This window comes from Colossoma macropomum, unplaced genomic scaffold (assembly GCF_904425465.1).
Source record: "Colossoma macropomum unplaced genomic scaffold, Colossoma_macropomum, whole genome shotgun sequence".
Lineage (NCBI taxonomy): Eukaryota > Metazoa > Chordata > Actinopteri > Characiformes > Serrasalmidae > Colossoma > Colossoma macropomum.
In genome coordinates this window covers 6126142-6146633 of record NW_023494808.1, presented here as the reverse complement: position 1 = coordinate 6146633, position 20492 = coordinate 6126142, and the positions used below count along the sequence as shown (strand labels likewise).

Genomic DNA, 20492 nt, shown 5'->3' with positions numbered 1-20492 from the left:
CTACGAATGAGTAACTTATTTAAACTGCGCTGGTGGAAGTGACACTAACTTGAATACACAATCTACAAGAATCTTCATCACCAAAAGTAAAGTTAAACCCAGACAATTAAGGTAACTCCAGCTAGAATGTGCACACAGATACACACTTTACATGAAATGTGACTTCTGTTGGGTTGTCTGTGTTGGTTTTGATTATGGTGTTCAGTGTGCCGATATATTTACCAAACTGGAAACCCCCCCTAAACCAATATTTAATAAAACAATATGTAATATATGTACTATACTAAATAATAAAATGGCCATAGTATGTCATGAGATATTAAGGAAACATGTAAAGTAATACTGGCTTATCTGACAACAGTGCTACAGCCAGTTGGTTCTCCTTTGACATTTCCATTTCAGAGCAGAAAGTCTTTTCATCTTTTTAGGTTCACTGTCCTCAACCTGGCACCTTGTGCCAGCTTTGAGTCTGGGGAGGAGGAGGGGGTGGGGCAGACAACTCTCTCCAATATTTTGAATTTTGACTGCAGTACTCATTTTAAACACTTGATGTCAGTATTTCATATTCTTCCTGCGCACACACACACACACACACACACTTACCAGAATGAGATGGGGCAGGTGTTGAGGTCTTCGTTGCGGTCCTCTCTTATCACACAGTGTTCAGCAATGTTCATATATTAATAAGACAAATACAAGCACAGAAAAACATGTTAATACATTCTGTCAGCGGTCAGTAATCTTATCACATCTGTGTACAGCTCTGTACATCTCTCTGTTTCTGCTTTCTGTAACAGTGAATAATGTAATCCAACATGGAATGGAAAAATCAATTGATGTCTTCCACATTACAAAGGCAGTGAGGACAATACAATAGGATCTAACAAGTGCATCCCCAGTAAAAACATACACAGAAGAATAAAACTAGTGATTTAGGTTTGAAGCAGATAAACTGACATCTGAACAGTGAAAAGGGCTCAATAAAATTAAGCATGGCATCCAGCTGAGTAGATGCAAGGCATGGTAAGGGGCAGGAATTTTGTCCCCATGCTTGGGAGAAAGAGAGGAATACAAGAGAGGTGGAAAGAAAGAAAGGCAAGAGAGAGGAAAAATTGGGTTGTGTAGAATATGCGTTGGTGCTGTCATGGCATCACGTAGGGTGAGCGTGGCGACATCAGGTGGTTTGCAAGACCACGTGAGCTGAGGGTCGAGAAATGGTGGCGGGAGCATGAGCTGTTGAGGTGTCAAGTGCCGCAGCTGCATTGGAAGTTCTGGAACCAGGTAGGGAGACTGAGCGTGGCAGGGAAATTGACATCCAAGGTCCTAGATCCTATGTGTAGCAGAGCTGAGTCAGAAATGAATTGCAGAGCTGATTGTACTGTAGCTGATCTGAGATGGAGCTGATCCGATACAGAGCAGAGTGGAGCCAGGAGTTGCAGAGCAGTGGAGTTGAACTTGAGATGGAGCTGAGCTGAGACGGAGCCATGTAGAATCAGAAGGAGTTGAAGAGCTGGGCTGCGGGAGCTGATCTGAGACGGACCTGGGTTGAGATGGATTTTGGACTGGATGGTGAAGAGAGGCCTGGAGGCCTGAGGTAGAGAGATGAAAAGGAAGGATGCAAGATGAAAAGGGTGGAGGGTGGATGCGGGTTGAAAGTGTGAGAAGAAGAGAAAGAGGGAAAAAGAAAGGGGCTGGGATGATGTGGGATGGGGGAGGGATGATAAGGGAAGGGGTGGGATGATACAGGGAGGAATGCTGAGGAATGCTAAAGGATGAAAAGAGAGAGAGAGAGAGATGCACATAGCAGGGAAATTGAGATCCTAGATCCTAGATATGATTGAGGACTCAATAGCTGGAGCAGCAGGTACGATGAAAACGGACTTCAGAAGGATGTGGACTGGACTGCATCTGCAGAAGGAGCAGGCAGATGGCCAAAGGAAATGCAGGAGAGATGGTCGAGGTCTGTGGCAGAGTGGCTTCTAGCCGCAATGGCATCTCACAGCTGATTACGAACCTTTCATCTTTGATTGCGAACCCTCCATCTTCGGGAACAGAAGGTGAAGTTGTGAATTTAAAGGTTGTTAGATTGGACAACAGTGCTACAGCCAGTTGGTTCAATAGCCGGAGCAGCAGGTACGATGAAAACGGATTTCAGAATGATGTGGACTGGACTGCTGGACATCTGCAGAAGGAGCAGGCAGATGGCTGAAGGAAATTCAGGAGAGACAGTCGAAGTCTGTGGCAAGGTGGCTTGTAGCTGCCGTGGCATCTCACAGCTGATTACGAACCTTTCGACACTGATTGCAAACCCTCCATCTTCAGGAACGGAAGGCGGAGAGAGGAGTTTCAGGTATGTCGCCCCCACCCAAACTTCAGTTATAACAAAACTACATTGACTAACAAAGTGTTCACTATCCTGAGCGACAGGTCACATATATCACAGTAACATCATCCACTCAGACGTTAGCAGTGCTGCAGTGTGAACCAGAGCTACAAACACATAACAGAAATGCTAAGGGCTAAGCACTGATCACAGCAGCTACGAATGAGTAACTTATTTAAACTGCGCTGGTGGAAGTGACACTAACTTGAATACACAATCTACAAGAATCTTCATCACCGAAAGTAAAGTTAAACCCAGACAATTAAGGTAACTCCAGCTAGAATGTGCACACAGATACACACTTTACATGAAATGTGACTTCTGTTGGGTTGTCTGTGTTGGTTTTGATTATGGTGTTCAGTGTGCCGATATATTTACCAAACTGGAAACCCCCCCTAAACCAATATTTAATAAAACAATATGTAATATATGTACGATACTAAATAATAAAATGGCCATAGTATGTCATGAGATATTAAGGAAACATGTAAAGTAATACTGGCTTATCTGACAACAGTGCTACAGCCAGTTGGTTCTCCTTTGACATTTCCATTTCAGAGCAGAAAGTCTTTTCATCTTTTTAGGTTCACTGTCCTCAACCTGGCACCTTGTGCCAGCTTTGAGTCTGGGGAGGAGGAGGGGGTGGGGCAGACAACTCTCTCCAATATTTTGAATTTTGACTGCAGTACTCATTTTAAACACTTGATGTCAGCATTACATATTCTTCCTGCGCACACACACACACACACACACACACACACACACACACACACTTACCAGAATAAGATGTGGCAGATGTTGAGGTCTCCACTGCGGTCCTCTCTTATCACACAGTGTTCAGCAATGTTCATATATTAGTAAGACAAATACAAGCACAGAAAAACATGTTAATACATTCTGTCAGCAGTCAGTAATCTTATCACATCTGTGTACAGCTCTGTACATCTCTCTGTTTCTGCTTTCTGTAACAGTGAATAATGTAATCCAACATGGAATGGAAAAATCAATTGATGTCTTCCACATTACAAAGGCAGTGAGGACAATACAATAGGATCTAACAAGTGCATCCCCAGTAAAAACATACACAGAAGAATAAAACTAGTGATTTAGGTATGAAGCAGATAAACTGACATCTGAACAGTGAAAAGGGCTTAATAAAATTAAGAATGGCATCCAGCTGAGTAGATGCAAGGCATGGTAAGGGGCAGGAATTTTGTCCCCATGCTTGGGAGAAAGAGAGGAATACAAGAGAGGTGGAAAGAAAGAAAGGCAAGAGAGAGGAAAAATTGGGTTGTGTAGAATATGCGTTGGTGCTGTCATGGCATCACGTAGGGTGAGCGTGGCGACATCAGGTGGTTTGCAAGACCACGTGAGCTGAGGGTCGAGAAATGGTGGCGGGAGCATGAGCTGTTGAGGTGTCAAGTGCCGCAGCTGCATTGGAAGTTCTGGAACCAGGTAGGGAGACTGAGCGTGGCAGGGAAATTGAGATCCAAGGTCCTAGATCCTATGTGTAGCAGAGCTGAGTCAGAAATGAATTGCAGAGCTGATTGTACTGTGGCTGATCTGAGATGGAGCTGATCCAATACGGAGCAGAGTGGAGCCAGGAGTTGCAGAGCGGAGGAGTTAAACTTGAGATGGAGCTGAGCTGAGACGGAGCCATGTAGAATCAGAAGGAGTTGAAGAGCTGGGCTGCGGGAGCTGATCTGAGACGGCCCTGGGTTGAGATGGATTTTGGACTGGATGGTGAAGAGAGGCCTGGAGGCCTGAGGTAGAGAGATGAAAAGGAAGGATGCAAGATGAAAAGGGTGGAGGGTGGATGCGGGATGAAAGTGTGAGAAGAAGAGAAAGAGGGAAAAAGAAAGGGGCTGGGATGATGTGGGATGGGGGAGGGATGATAAGGGAAGGGGTGGGATGATACAGGGAGAAATGCTGAGGAATGCTAAAGGATGAAAAGAGAGAGAGAGAGATGCACGTAGCAGGGAAATTGAGATCCTAGATCCTAGATCTGATTGAGGACTCAATAGCCGGAGCAGCAGGTACGATGAAAACGGACTTCAGAAGGATGTGGACTGGACTGCATCTGCAGAAGGAGCAGGCAGATGGCCAAAGGAAATTCAGGAGAGATGGTCGAGGTCTGTGGCAGAGTGGCTTGTAGCCGCAATGGCATCTCACAGCTGATTACGAACCTTTCATCTCTGATTGCGAACCCTCCATCTTCGGGAACAGAAGGTGAAGTTGTGAATTTAAAGGTTGTTAGATTGCAAGAAGGAGGGGTTTCAGGCATGTTACTCCCCCCAAATTTAATTTATAAGAAAACTACATTGCGTAACAAAATGTTCACTATCCTGAGCAACAGGTCACATATATCACAGTAACATCATCCGCTTAGACGTTAGCAGTGCTGCAGTGTGAACCAGAGCTACAAACACATAACAGAAATGCTAAGGGTTAAGCACTGATGACAGCAGCTACGAATGAGTAACTTACTAAAACTGCGATCTAAACTGCACCGGTGAAAGTGACACTAACTTGAATACACAACCTACAAGAATCTTCATCACCAAAAGTAAACTTAAACCCAGACAATTAAGGTAACAACAGCTAGAATGTGGACACAGACACACACTTTGCATGATATGTGACTGGTGTTGGGTTGTCTGTGTTGGTTTTGATTATGGTGTTCAACATGCCGATATATTTACATAACGGGAAACCCCCTAAACCGATATTTAACAAAACAATATGTAATATATGTACTATACTAAATAATAAAATTGCCATGGTATGTCATAAGAGATTAAGGAAACATGCTAAGTAATACTGGCTTATCTGACAACAGTGCTACAGCCAGTTTGTTCTCCTTTGACATTTCCATTTCAGAGCAGAAAGTCTTTTTATCTTTTTAGGTTCACTGTCCTCAACCTGGCACTCCGTGTCAGCTTCGAGTCTGGGGAGGATACCAGGAGGATATGTGGCCAGTGTTGAGGTCTCTGCTGTGGTCCTCTCTTATCACACAGTGTTCAGTAGTGTTCATATATGAATAACACAAATACAAACACACACACACGAAAAAAACAAAAAACACTATCAGCTGTCATTAATAACACCACATCTGTGTACAGCTCTGCATCTCTGTTTCTGCTTTCTGTTACACTCCCATCATCCCACCTCCAATTTTTCTGTGTTCTGTTATCTTTTTCTTACTACATGACTTCTTTGAGTTCAGGACTGAAGATGGAGAAGAAAACAGTGTTGAGAGAGTTAAACTCTGGTTTCCTCTAAAGGATGATGATCTTAGCTGAACTGAGGAAATCCTGAAATAGGTTGTCTAGATGCTCAGCCAATCACAGATCTCCATACAGATACTGAATTACTCTTTTAAATGAAGATCATTTCAAAAAGTTTATAATCGCATACAATTATTTGTCATATTAAAACTTCATATGAAAAACACTGAAAATGAAAATGATAAGTAACTGTGAGTACATAAACATGTTATATTTAGAGTAACTACATGTTTAATGCAGTTATGTCATAACTAAAGTTTGGGGGAGGAACATGCCTGAAACCCCTCCATCTTCCAATCTAACACCTTATACATTCACATCCTCACCTTCCGTTCCCGTGACAAAGGGTTCTCATCCCCACCGCCACCCCATTCCATCTCCTCCCTCTCTCTCAGTCCTACGTCAGTCCAACTACAGTTATGAAGGGGGTCTGGCCTTCTCGCTACAGGCAGAAGCTGCCCAGAACTCCAGCCCAAGTTCTCAGAGTTCTCCTCAATCAGTCTCCCTCATACTACCACCACCATGTTGAAGGCACGGTCTGAACTCACAAATGTAGTTTTAGTCATCAAATATATCAAATCTGTCTTTATGAATCCAGGTGTTACACTATTCAGACTCAGTAACTGATATAGTTCCACACTGTGTTTTCATTTAGCACTCCTTCCCCATCCATAATTATTGTGTGTGCAGATGATTATAACTCTTCCTCCCAGGAAGCCAATCACATCAATACCAGCCGCTCTACCGGTGAATGACATTCAACATTTCACTGACCTCTCTGATCTTATTAAGAAAAACTACACACAGCTCCTCATCCATCATGTAAAATCTGAATCTAACTCTGATCAGTATTACCTGTAAATATCTCTGTTCTGTAGTTTAACAGTCTGTTGTTTCTACTTTATTTTGAAGTAGTGAATCTGACCTGAGATCAGGTGGAGGGTGAAGATGAGGAGAATCTTCATTCTGGTCTAAACTTCAGTCTCAGTGATGTTCATATAAACTCCAGTCCACCGTTCTCCAAGGTCAGTCCTGTACTGTTCAGAGGGAAATGGCTCCTTTCAATCCTACACAAAGCAGGTAATGTATATTGTGTCTCTGGCTGGTGTTGATCGTTTCCTGATTCTTTAAAATGAGCCATATATATTTAGTTTAACAGCTCCTCCCACCAACATCACTACCCAAACACCATGTTTAACAGATAAAGACGGGCTTCACTGCTCTCTGGTCTAAATACATTTATTTCCTCACTGATCTCACCAACCAGCTTCCCACAACAAAAATCTAACATTTGACTGTGGTGTAAACCATCTACTGGATATGTATAATGAATTCAGTACAGTGAACTAATACTGTATATTAAAAACTACAGTAGTTATTTTAATTTTGCTATGATTTTAGAGTTGTTAGCTCTTTTTACTACTTTGGGTTTCAACATGTATTTTTTTATTACTATACTTGCTTCTGGCTGGTCTTCCTGTTTGCCATTAGGCCCTTTCAGACAGCACAGAATGCAGCAGCATGACGTCAACCCTCTCACATATCTGTGTACAGGGTGTACACAGATATGTGAGAGGGTTGACGTCATGCTGCTGCATTCTGTGCTGTCTGAAAGGGCTTCCTGTGGCTTTCTGCATTCATTTAAAATGCTAAAACCCTGATGACCAACTACAACTGAAGTAAACCCCCTCACCTGAAGCCAGTGGTGAAGTCCAACACCATATTTCAAGCCCTTTGAGCCTCGGGTACAGCTCTGCTCAACCCTTCACCTCTCAGAGTATAAATACTTGAGATTAGATGTCATTAATAACTCTAACTCTAACTCTGATCGATATGACCTGTAAATATCTCTGTTCTGTAGTTTAACAGTCTGTTGTTTCTACTTTATTTTGAAGCAGTGAATCTGACCTGAGATCAGGTGGAGGGTGAAGATGAGGAGAATCTTCATTCTGGTCTAAACTTCAGTCTCAGTGATGTTCATATAAACTCCAGTCCACCGTTCTCCAAGGTCAGTCCTGTACTGTTCAGAGGGAAATGGCTCCTTTCAATCCTACACAAAGCAGGTAATGTATATTGTGTCTCTGGCTGGTGTTGATCGTTTCCTGATTCTTTAAAATGAGCCATATATATTTAGTTTAACAGCTCCTCCCACCAACATCACTAACCAAACACCATGTTTAACAGATAAAGAGGGGCTTCACTGCTCTCTGGTCTAAATACATTTATTTCCTCACTGATCTCACCAACCAGCTTCCCACAACAAAAATCTAACATTTGACTGTGGTGTAAACCATCTACTGGATATGTATAATGAATTCAGTACAGTGAACTAATACTGTATATTAAAAACTACAGTAGTTATTTTAATTTTGCTATGATTTTAGAGTTGTTAGCTCTTTTTACTACTTTGGGTTTCAACATGTATTTTTTTATTACTATACTTGCTTCTGGCTGGTCTTCCTGTTTGCCATTAGGCCCTTTCAGACAGCACAGAATGCAGCAGCATGACGTCAACCCTCTCACATATCTGTGTACACCCTGTACACAGATATGTGAGAGGGTTGACGTCATGCTGCTGCATTCTGTGCTGTCTGAAAGGGCTTCCTGTGGCTTTCTGCATTCATTTAAAATGCTAAAACCCTGATGACCAACTACAACTGAAGTAAACCCCCTCACCTGAAGCCAGTGGTGAAGTCCAACACCATATTTCAAGCCCTTTGAGCCTCGGGTACAGCTCTGCTCAACCCTTCACCTCTCAGAGTATAAATACTTGAGATTAGATGTCATTAATAATTCATTCCTACAGAGAACAGAACAGAATCTATAGAGACCATCAATAACATTCCTAAACTGGTTAGAACTGTCACACTTCTTAACAATGACATGCCTTGTAGCACCCCTCGCTCTGTCTCACTGGCTGGCTCTGTTGAATCCATGGACTACATCTCCCAGGATTCTGTGGGAGATCACATGACAACCTCCACCAATCACAAGCCACTTCGTTGATCCAAGTCACCAGAGTACTGACTGTTTGCACTTGTAGCTCAATTCAGTTTCATTATAACTACTGTTTTGGTTCATTCTCTCATTTTGAAGTGTACAGAGTGTTCTGGGCTCTTCTGTGTTTCCTAGTTGCTTTGTTTTTGTTTTATCTCTTTCAGATTCGGTTGCTAGTTTTGGACTCTCTCTTTGGCTTTTTAACCTGGACCAGTTTTTTACTTAGCTTCTGCTCAGCCTCGTGTGTTGTGAGTTTGCTCTCTCAGTTTTGACCTTGGCCTGTTTTTTTGTATTACGCTTTGGCCAAACTTAATTTAAACGACTAATGTTATTCTGCTACTTTTACAAGGAACTAGTGATACCGGTGGAAATATATTTTTCCTATCCAGTGGAAAAAATGATTTAGAAACATGAATAGAAAATCATGCTGCTGCGTCTTGGGCCTGAAGGCAAACATATGAAAAGACCTGCCAGGAATGAGTCTAACAACCGAAGATACCCAGAAAGAGTTTGAGAGATTTCATCGGAGGAGAAGTGAAAAGGAGGAAGCCAGGATCACTTCGCTGAAGAAAGAAGCGAACAGGAAGAGAAGCAAGGTGCAGGAAAGGATAGGACGAGAGATACTGTCTCTCACTTAGAGAGTGAAAGAGGTGGAAGAAGAGATACAGGTAACAACTATGAAGCTGAAAGGACAGGACAGTAGACCCACAAGTCAAAATGTCATATTTGCAAAGATCATGCAGTTTGACTACAGTATATTTACATTATAATACATAATACACAAATACATTTATATGTACTTTATATTTTGCATATCATGAGAATTGTTTTTGGCATACATGCAAAAGATGTCCAAACACTTTGAGACACCTGCTCCTCCAAAGTTTCTTCTGAAATGAAGGGTATTAATAGACAGTTTGTCCCACTTTGCTGCAGTAAAAGCTTTCTTTCTGCTGGAAAGGCTTTACATTGGAACATTGCTGTGAGGATTTGATTGAGCATTAGTGAGGTCAGGTACTGATGTTGGATGGTCAGTTCTGGATCACTCCAACTCATCCCAAAGGCATTGGATGGAGCTCCATCACTCCAGAGAACACAGTTGCTCCACAGCTTAGTGCTGGGGGGCTTTATACCCCTCTAGCCCACACTGGGCGTTGGCCATAGTGTCCTTAGGCTCATGTGCTGCTGCTCCAGAGCGTCCAATTCTATTGGTCAGTGCTTCTCTAAGGGCAGAGTTGGGTACCAACGGAACAAATTCAACAGTGTTACCTCACCACGGAACCAAAAAGGGAGCTGTATTCTGTTACAGAAAAAAAAGCTGTAATCTTTACTGTAAACTTTACAGGTCAATTATAAAAATGGTGATTAGCAACATTATGCTAAAACCGCCCTTCTCACTTATCACTGCTTTTCTTTCCTGTGTTTGTCTCCATGGGCTAAATTTGCTAAATGCCGAATTTGTTGTTTTTCTTTTTCCTTTCAGGACACTTTCTTGTTTGGCCCAACACACTGCCTCCCTTCTCCCTCCACCCTGCGCTGTGTCGAGCAATTAACTCACAGGAAAAAAGACTTCATGAACATGAGTTTATTATGATGTTACCATATAACCAATAGATTTAGCTAAATGACCCTTTAATGTGGCAGATTTAACTTTTCTTCTACAATTTCTTTCACACTGTTAATGTTGAGTGATGTAACTGATTAGGCACTAAAAAAAGCTAGCAGGTACTATAAAAGTTAACAGGAGCTAAAAAGCTAGCTGGCACTACCAAATCTAGCAGGGGCTAAAAGGCTAGTGGGTACTAACAAAGCTAGCAGGTACTAACAAAGCTAGCAGGTACTAACAAATCCAGCAGGACCTAAAAAGCTAGCAGGTACTGACAAAGCTAGCAGGACCTAAAAAGCTAGCAGGTACTAACAAAGCTAGCAGGTACTAACAAAGCTAGCAGGACCTAAAAAGCTAGCAGGTACTAACAAAGCTAGCAGGACCTAAAAAGCTAGCAGGTACTAACAAAGCTAGCAGGTACTAACAAATCCAACAGGACCTAAAAAGCTAGCAGGTACTAACAAAGCTAGCAGGACCTAAAAAGCTAGCAGGTACTAACAAAGCTAGCAGATACTAACAAATTCAACAGGACCTAAAAAGCTAGCAGGTACTAACAAAGCTAGCAAGAACTAAAAAGCTAACAGGTACTAACAAAGCTAGCAGGGCCTAAAAGGCTAGCAGGTACTAACAAAGCTAGCAGGGGCTAAAAGGCTAGCAGGTACTAACAAAGCTAGCAGGGTCTACAGAGTTAGAAGGGCTGGCTAATAAGACTGTAAGGCCTACAGGGTCTGCAAAGCTAAGAATGCTAACAGGGCTACGAACACAGCACACCAGAAAACAAACAAAACAAGCTGAAACTGATGTTATCACAAGATGCTCAGGGCTGATGACCAACTCTGCTGCACTGCTTTAAATAAAAAAATAAATAAAGCAACACTTTAGAAATGTGTGAATGAGTGCATGGTGTTGCCTAAAGTAGTGAGACTATGCAGTGCAGAAAGAACAACAGTGACCCCTAGTGTTACTCACTGAAAAATGATATCTGAAATCATATTAAATCTGCCAGTACTTCTAATATTTGGTAACACTTTATAATAACAGTAGTGTTTAAGACATTAATTAACTTTTATTTCATAATTGACTAATAATGAACTAATGAGGTATTTAGTTATTTAATATATTAACCTTTCTTTGTAAGACAGATTTGAGCCATTACTTGATTGTGGTTTACACATTACTTATGTTACTTTTGCAGCCCCACATCTAAAGTGATGTCACTGGGTCCTGTTCTTGGCTCCACCCTCTCTTGTCTCTTCCCATGAAGCCCCACCTTATCATTACTGTTTCCACCTGTGTGGAGTTTGTTACCTTTCCTTGCCCAGGTGGTTACTATTCTTGTCTATGGTTTAAGTAGCTCTCATGTTTGTTTGTCTTTGTCTGACATCATGTTTTTTGGCATTATTTGTTTTTGCCTTAAAGAGTAACTAAGACATTTTTTTCATTAACAGCTGAAATGCTCTGCTCTGTACTAATAAAATATACCAGACTTGCTTGAAATGTGAACACATCTTTCCAAACTGTAAGAATATCATTTTTATTGGGGTCAGTTCCACCTCTGCAGCACCCCCTCTGCTTCAACTCTGCTATAGGCGCTGGCGACGTGTCTTCATACTGAAGTACCATGAAACGTTGCCACTCCCTGATGACACCCTACTCGAGCTGCACTCATAAATATGAAAGCATATGGAGTGAGGAGAGGACCACACTCATGCGCTGAGCTAAACACCCCAGCACCACCTCACAAGGCTGCGATATGCCAGCTGTCTGTACCGACTGTAAATAACCCAGTTAATCTGAGCCTGATCAGAAACACCTTCCCTCGTCAAAGATGGGGACGGTAGTAAAGAAAAATTGTCAACCTAGTAAGACTCTCAGCTGCAAAAGTGCCGTTTGATTCTGTCTCTCTCTTTATTTTCCAGTAGCTAACATACACTAGCTCTAAAAACACAGCAGCCCAGCCCATCCAGTTTCCCTTGCAGCCCCACCTCCTAACCCGAACACCACTGCAGTGCCCCTCCCAGCATGCCCCTCCCATTTTTGAGCATTTTACAAAGTTGAGCCAGGAGTGGAGTTAGCTGAAAATAGTGGGGTGTAGGTATTCATGCTTACAGCCTTATATCCTGATCTTCTGTCACACATCAAGGCAGAATGGATGGAAGAGTTTATTAAGATTTGTTTATAGACAAATATCCTCTATTCTAATGTAGTTTGTAATACTATATATAATATGCTATTTATGTCATATTTACCAAGTCATTTGGAGTCCCAAAGGACACATTAACAGCCAGGATATTTTTTATGTATAAATGTCTTTTAGAAATACTAATATATTCACTAACAGTGGTTTACCAACAGTGACCCACTATCCTCTTGCTATCAGGGACATCAGGTCTAGTCATTAGTGGTGAACAGTCAGCGGGGTGCAGACCTTATCAAGTCATTGGACCAATATATCGCTGCTGTTGGAACAAAACCTCATATCTCCAAAATGGTAACTTTACGTGGAGAAGAAAAACATACATTACTTTTAATGTAAGTCAGTGGAACCAGATTTTTTTTCCAAGTAATTTTGGTTTCTTTTGGTCCATTCATCACGAAATTTACACACAATGTAAAGGACAACAAGCATTTTCAGATTGTCAAAAACTGAAAAACGACAAAAATGGAGATACAAGGTTTGTTCCGACGATATGCTTGCTATTTCGGTGTTCTGAGAGCTTGACTGAAATATTCAGTTGGAATGTAACATCACTGGAATTTAAACATGCTGTTTATTGTCAATATTATTATACTTACCTTTTACCTTTGAACTAAAGTTAGTCTTGATTAATCTAAATAGGCAGGACCTTTAATTCTGAAGCTATTCAAAATACTTGTCAGCTAAATACACACAATATTAATCCAAACTTAACATAAACTAACTGAACCACTGTAGATTAAATATGTAAATTTTATTGTTTTTTTTTTTTGTTTTTTTTTGTTTTTTTTGGTTTGTAACTTGTGTCCACTCAAGAAAATCTTCCACTAAACAGCTAAGTAACCCCCTTATACTTGATTCTCTGGTCATTTACTGTTCAACCACTCCGAATGAACCAAGAACTGGTCCAGTATCAAACTCTTGTGACCTTGGTGGACAAGTCTTACACAAGCAGTGAACTGAGTTGAATTGAATTCCGTACCATCAGCCAATTGTGTGTGCAAACAGAGGAATTAGACCTCTGCATTTAACCCATCCATGCAGTGAAACACCACATACACACTAGTGAACACACACACTAGGGGGCAGTGAGCACACTTGCCCAGGGAGCAGTTGGGGGTTAGGTGCCTTGCTCAAGGGCACTTCAGTCACATACTGTCAGCTGACTGGATCGAACCAGCGACCCTTCAGTCACACGGCTGGTACCTTAACCATATTAAGAAAAGTTAAAATAGTCATCATTACTCTCTTTAGTTAATTGAGATATTACTGAACCATTTAGTGATTATAAACTACTTAAGTCTAAAATAATGTTAGTTCCTGTTTCAGTCATTAGTTATTGATTAGTTGTAACTGTGCTTAACAGTTTAGTATTGCTTATTACTCTCTTAAGCACTGATGGTAAAGTGTTACCAACAATTATATACGGCTACATCTGGATTTGTACAGTCCTGAGTGGTCACATAGAAGACAGAAGGAAAAGGCCAGAAAGCATAGAAATTAAACAAGAATTTACAGGATGTTGCCGGTCTTGCTGGGCTCAGTGATGGAAATGCTATTTGAGTTAGCCACATTATCTTGCAGTGTAATTTCTCCACCAAAGGATGAACTGAACAGACTTTGTTTTACTTAAGCATTTATTACAATGACAAACTGCAAAAGAACAGCCTAACAATAAAAATTACTAAAAACATACAGCGTTGCAGCAAAAAAGACGTGGACAAATGTTTTACATTTATTTATATGTACAAAAGAGAGAAACACAACAAAACATATACATTATAAATTCCACATTTGCAAAAACTGTAACATATCAGATCATAATGAATAATAATTACAATTCTGAAAATAAAAGGAAGCTGGATTCACCATGCCTTCTATGTATCACCATACAGTTTTAAAGAATACATGCACAGAATATTAAAAAAATATACATAATTAATTCACCCTTTAAACTCACACTTCAACCCCCATTAACCACATAACATATTACTCTTATAGTAGAAGATCAAACAGTAAAGATTAATGCCTGAATAATAAGCAAGTAGTTTAAGGGCCATATTTTGCATGGTTTAGTTGATATATGTTCTCTTATGGTAGAAACTATAATTTAATACAAATTGCTACACTTTTCCTAAATTATGTCCTATAAAATGTCAAACCCTGTTGCCAAAATCTATTTTACCCTCCTCAAGGTGGAGAAAAATCAATATACCACATAATAAACATCATCATGACCGTTCTATCAGAATGGACAAGAGAAAAGTAAGTACATTTGTTATTCTTTATTAAAACTGTTTAATTATTTTTCATAAGTACATTACAATATTTTACTATATGAACAAATATTAAGTTCATTTTTTAAAATAAAAACAAATGATGGAACCTAAAACTTTAACACAGGCAGAAGCTTTAGCATTAGCTAGAAAACAGTTGCTAAATTAACCAAGAAAGCTGTAATACCATTTATAATACCACTAATAGTTGATAGTGCTAAGTGCTAACATTATCAGTGTATTAATATTATTATTATTAAAAACACTGTTCAAAAAATGTACGAAAATATCTGAGGAAAATGTGTGTCAGACTACTTAAAATGTTCACAATGCAATGTTAGATACAACTAATGAATCAACCTATGAAAGAAAATATCATTTAATGGTAAAAAGTTTAGAGAAACTTGGTGCACAGCTCATTATATTGTTGCAATATAATACATGATCAGGTGGCATTAGCGGCTAAAGTGGGGTAGGTTGAATCTCTGCATTGTGTTAAGAGACTGTGGTAGACTGTGGTAGAAAGCAGGCTGTGGTAGGTTAAATCTGAACATGATCATCCATCTGAACATTATTATATAATAAGAATCTGACTGGTTGTGTTAAGGGTCTGGTAGACTTGCTGTGATTTGTTGATGTTGGAATTTAGGCTTCTCTTGTAGACTGAATCTGACTGGTTTGTTTTGGGGTCTAGGCTCTATTAGATTGAAACAGAATAGCTATTGTCAGGGTCCAGACTCTAGTAGACTGAATCTGGTTCCTTGGTGTTGGGGTTTATGCTCTGGTAGACTGAATCTGAATGGTTGGTGTTGAAGTTTAGACTCTGGTAGACTAAATCTGATTCCTTGGTGTTGGGGTTTAGACTCTGGTAGACTGAATCTGATTGGTTGGTGTTGGGGTTTAGACTCTGGTAGACTGAATCTGATTGGTTGGTGTTGTGGTTTAGACTTTGGTAGACTGAATCTTGGTGTTGGTGTTCAGACTCTGGTAGACTGAATCTAATTGTTTGGTGTTGGTGTTTTACACTCTGGTAGACTGAATCTGATTGGTTGGTGTCAGGGTTTAGACTCTGGTAGACTGAATCTAATTGTTTGGTGTTGGGGTTTAGACCCTGGTAGACTGAATCTGATTGGTTGGTGTTGGGGTTTAGACTCTGGTAGACTGAACCTAATTGTTTGGTGTTAGGATCTATGCTCTGGAGGACTGGACCCATGCTGATGTTGTTGGGGTTTCCAGATGAGTTATCTTCATAATCATTATCAGTCTGAAATCACAGCAACACATAGGCACTGTGTCACATTCACTATACTGATTATACTTAAAATAAAACCATTAAGTATCAAGTAAATACACATGAATAGTACTTAAACTGTGAACTGACTTTTGATTAGATATCAGAAACTTTAACACATTTATTTTCCATCATATAACATTAAATGTATTGACGTACTGAGCAATTTTAAGTGAAAGAGAAATACCATTCCTAAATAATTTTTTCAAGAAGTATACAATAATAAATCCTGAGTAGTTTAAGAATGTATTTCAACTACAGAAAATTCTCAGTTTGCCCCTGAGCTTTTTTACTCACTGTTCTACTGGTTGGAGGTCTGGTGTAGAAAGAGTCTGTAGAAAGAGAAAAATCACAAAGTTGTATACGATTAAGTATAATTATTCACAAGCTGATATAGTCTTTGATTGTCTGATTAAAATATGATTGTGTCTTCTGGTTTCGGTAATGTCAACAAAGAAATGGTTCAATTAAAACCAGAATCCAAATTTCAATCATCACCTTCATATTTTGAACAAAGAAAATCAGAATCACAATAGTCTTTATAGAGAGACATTTAAAACATGGTCTACCTGACAGTGAGGATTTTTTTCTTTTCAACCAAATGACCAGCAGCAATGCAAAACCCAGCAGTGCAGCACTGACACCCACAGCAGGGTAGAGTCCCGCTGGTAAAGATGGATCTGACAAAAGTGAAGAAGACATCTGACTGCTTTTTGTTAACTTTCAACACATCATCTGTAGAAGTATGTGGTGCAGAAGTAGGTGCAGAAGTACAGAAGTTCCAAAAAAGTAAAATGTCAATAAATAAACAGAATGCAATGATTTGCAAATCTCATAGACCCATATTTAATTCACAATAGAACATAGAACACATATCAGATGTTGAAAGTGAGACATTTTCCATTTCATGAAAAATATTAACTCATTTCATCTCAGAAAAAAAGGGACAGGGGCAACAAAATCTGTAAAAAGTAAGTGGCACTAACAAAAAACAGGTGGTGGAGCAATTTGCAACTAACTCACATGACTGGGTATAAAAAGAGCATAGTCTCTCAGAAGCAAAGATGGGCAGAGGTTCACCAATCTGCGAAAAACTGCGTTGAAAAAATTGTGGAACAATTTCAGAAAAAATGTTCCTTAATGTAAAATTGCAAAGACTTTGGAAATCCCACCATCTACAGTACATATCAACAAAAGATTCAGCGAATCTGGAGAAATCCCTGTACTCAATATTGGATGCGCATGATCTCCAGGCCCTCAAGAAGCATTGCATTAAAAACAGGCATGATTCTGTACACTGTATGAGCTCAGGAACACTTCTAGAAATCATTGTCTGTGAACACAGTTCACTGTACAATCCACAAATGCAAGTTAAAGCTGTATGATGCAAAGAAGAAGCCACATGTCAACATGATTTAGAAACACTGCCGTCTTCTCTGGGCCAAAGCTCATTTAAAATGGACTGGGGCAAAATGGAAAACTGTTCTGTGGTCAGATGAATCAAAATTTGAAATTCTTTTTGGAAACCAAGGGCACCATGTCCTGTGGACTCAAGAAGAGAGGGACCATCCAGCTTGTTATCAGCACACAGTTCCAAAGCCTGCATCTTTGCTGGTACGGGGTTGCATTATTGCCTATGAAGTGGGCAGCTTACACACCTGGAAAGGCACTATCAATGCTGAACAGTATATAGAGGCTTCAGAATAATATATACTCCAATCCAGACAGCGTCTCTTTCAGGGAAGGCCTCGGATATTTCAGCAAAACAATGCTAAACCACATACTGCGTCATCACAACAGCATGGCTTTGCAGAAAAAAAAAATCTGTGTGCTGAACTGGCCTCCTGTGGTCCAGACCAATAGAAAACATTTGGCACATCATGAAATGAAAAATCCAGCAAAGAAGACCCAGAACTGTTGAGCAGCTAGAATCCTACATCAGACAAAAATTGGAAAACATTCCTCTCCCAAAACTCCAGCAATTGATCTCCTCGCTTCCCAGACATTTACAGACTGTTGTTAAAAGAAGAGAGGAAGCTACACAATGGTAGGCATTAAGTCAAGCTTGCTAAGTGTTAGCGTTGGGCTCCATCAAGTTTGTGCCTTGTCTTCGCTCCTTTTTGTGATATATGGAGGCTGGAGGGTGGTGTCTCTGCTATTTTCAGGTGATGTTGTTCTTTTGGCTGGATCGCATGGATGCCTCCAGCGCTCATTGGAGCGGTTTGCAGCTGAGTGTGAAGTGGTTGGATCAGCACCTCCAAGTCTGAGTCCATGGTCCTAGCCTGGAAAAGGATGGCATGCCCACTCCAGGTAAGGGGAAATGACCTGCCCCAGATGGAGGAGTTTAAGTATCTCAGGGTCTTGTTCACAAGTGATGGGAAGAGGGAAACGTGAGATCGGCCAAAGCCTGGGACAGGTGGCAGCAGTAATGCAGTCACTGTACTGGACAGTAGTGGTGAAGAGGGAGCTGAGCCAGAAAGCGGCAGAAATGAGCTTTCTTTGCAGGGTTGCGGGCTAGACTCTTGACTACTTGACAGGGTGAGGTGCTCGGTAATCAGGGAGGAGCTTGGAGTAGAACTGCTATTGAGAGGAGCCAGTTGAGGTGGTCCGGGCATCTGATTAGGATGCCCAACTGGATGCCTCCCAGCGGGGGTTTCCTAGACCCCAGGGTCATACTAGGACCCACTGGAGGGATTATAATTCCAAGTTGGCCTGGGAGCAGCTTGGTGTCCCCCGGAACGAGCTGGAGGAAGTTGCAGGGGGCAAGGTCATCTGGGTTTCTCTGCTCTCCCAGCTGCTACTGCGACCGTATCTGGACTAAGTGGTTATTGATGATGAATGAATGCATTCTGTTTTTATTTACATTTTACAAAGCATCCCAACTTTTTTGGAATTGTAGAATTAATTTACTTTCTTTAAACTCTTAAATGACCAAGCCCTAATGACTAGTCCAGACTTTTATCACACACCAGAATAACTTCAGAATAACTCAAATCCACAATGAATTGTCGTAATTTAATTAAAAAAGCCACCACAAAGCGTTCTTTGAGTGATGCAATAGAGGAACCATTTGTTTCCCTAAAGCATAACTGTATGTTGCAGTTCCAATGCTACTGTTATGTCCATGTCAAATAAATAAACTAAGAGCTATGTTTGATTTTTTTAAGGTTTAAATAAGTTCTTTAAACTTTTCATTTGCACAGCTCATTTACAAAAATGGTTCAAAAGAACCATCCACTGAAAGTTTTTTAAGGGACCTAAAGTGATTCTTCTATGGCACTGCATTATATAACAAACACAAATATTTTAAGGGGTTTATATATATATATTTATATATATATCTTGGTTATTCAATTTAGATTGTATTTACTCACTATTTATGTTGAGTCTTACGCTCATGGTCAGGGAAGTGTAAGTAATGTCTCCTTCACTGGTCTCTACTCCACACCAGTACACTCCAGCATCACTGAGGGTCAGATTGCTGATGGTCACTATGAAGAGTCCTGGTTGGCTGTGGTCAGATAAAGAATATTTCCTCGCAGCTCTGATGTCTTCGCAGATGAGATTCTGGTCCTCTTTGCAGAAGTGCTTTAGATTGGCTCTGAGTGTCGGTGGGTGCTCACAGGTGATTGTGAGAGTGTCACCGATATTACCAGCCTGTGAGATGATCTTCACACAACAGGGATCTGAAGATACTTTAATTCAAATATCACATCACAAAGATTTTCATGTGGACACAGTCGTAAGAGATCATTTCTTACCTTCCTTCACCTCCACTTTCACTTCTATGTATTGTTCAGTAAACTCTGATACATCCACTCCACACCTGTAGGTCCCTTCTGACAGATTTCTGAAGAATACCTTTAGAGACCCTCTGCTGGTGTCGTCATACAGAGAAAATCCCTCATTTTGCTGCCATTCATTCTGCATCTTAGCGTATGTCCTTTCTGGACATTCCCCCTCTGATTCCTTACAGATGAATTTGGCCTTAGTTTCCTCCACTGGATGTTTGCACTCCATTATTGCACGTCCTCCTAAGAATCCCACCACTTCGACAGATCCAACTTTGTCTGTCAATTGAAAAATCCAAGTTATGAGATCACATGAACAAGCTTGGGACAACATCTTATTAGCCAGACTCAGCATATGATATATGTTCATATATTTAAAGGTGGGTTGTCATAACACTTTTTGTAATATTGGCAAAATTTTCTACATTCTGTCAACTGTCAAAACAATTTGGGCTCAGAGGAAAACTGGATGCCATAGGCTCTGTAAACAGGAGACAGAAAATAAATAAAGTGGACCCCCGAAGATTCAACCAATCAGGACAAGCAGGTCTATCAACCTGCCTGTCAATTGGGTTGTGCTTCCACAACACATAGTAGTGCACTATAGCTTAGCAAGAAAGCTACAAACCTGTGATCTGGTTAGTTCTTCTAAGAAAATAACACC

The 20492-nt window shown here is 40.5% G+C and overlaps 1 protein-coding gene across 1 annotated transcript; it reads right to left on the bottom strand.

The window, feature by feature from the left end:
- Window positions 1–16292: 16292 nt before the first annotated feature.
- LOC118797780 lies at window positions 16293–20057 on the bottom strand. Its single transcript, XM_036557041.1, has 4 exons — window positions 19799–20057; window positions 19412–19723; window positions 16607–16717; window positions 16293–16369 (listed from the first exon to the last, which is right to left on the bottom strand). The coding sequence occupies exons 1-4, from the start codon at window positions 20055–20057 to the stop codon at window positions 16293–16295; spliced, it is 759 nt and encodes a 252-aa protein (XP_036412934.1).
- Between the last annotated feature and the right edge of the window lie 435 nt (window positions 20058–20492).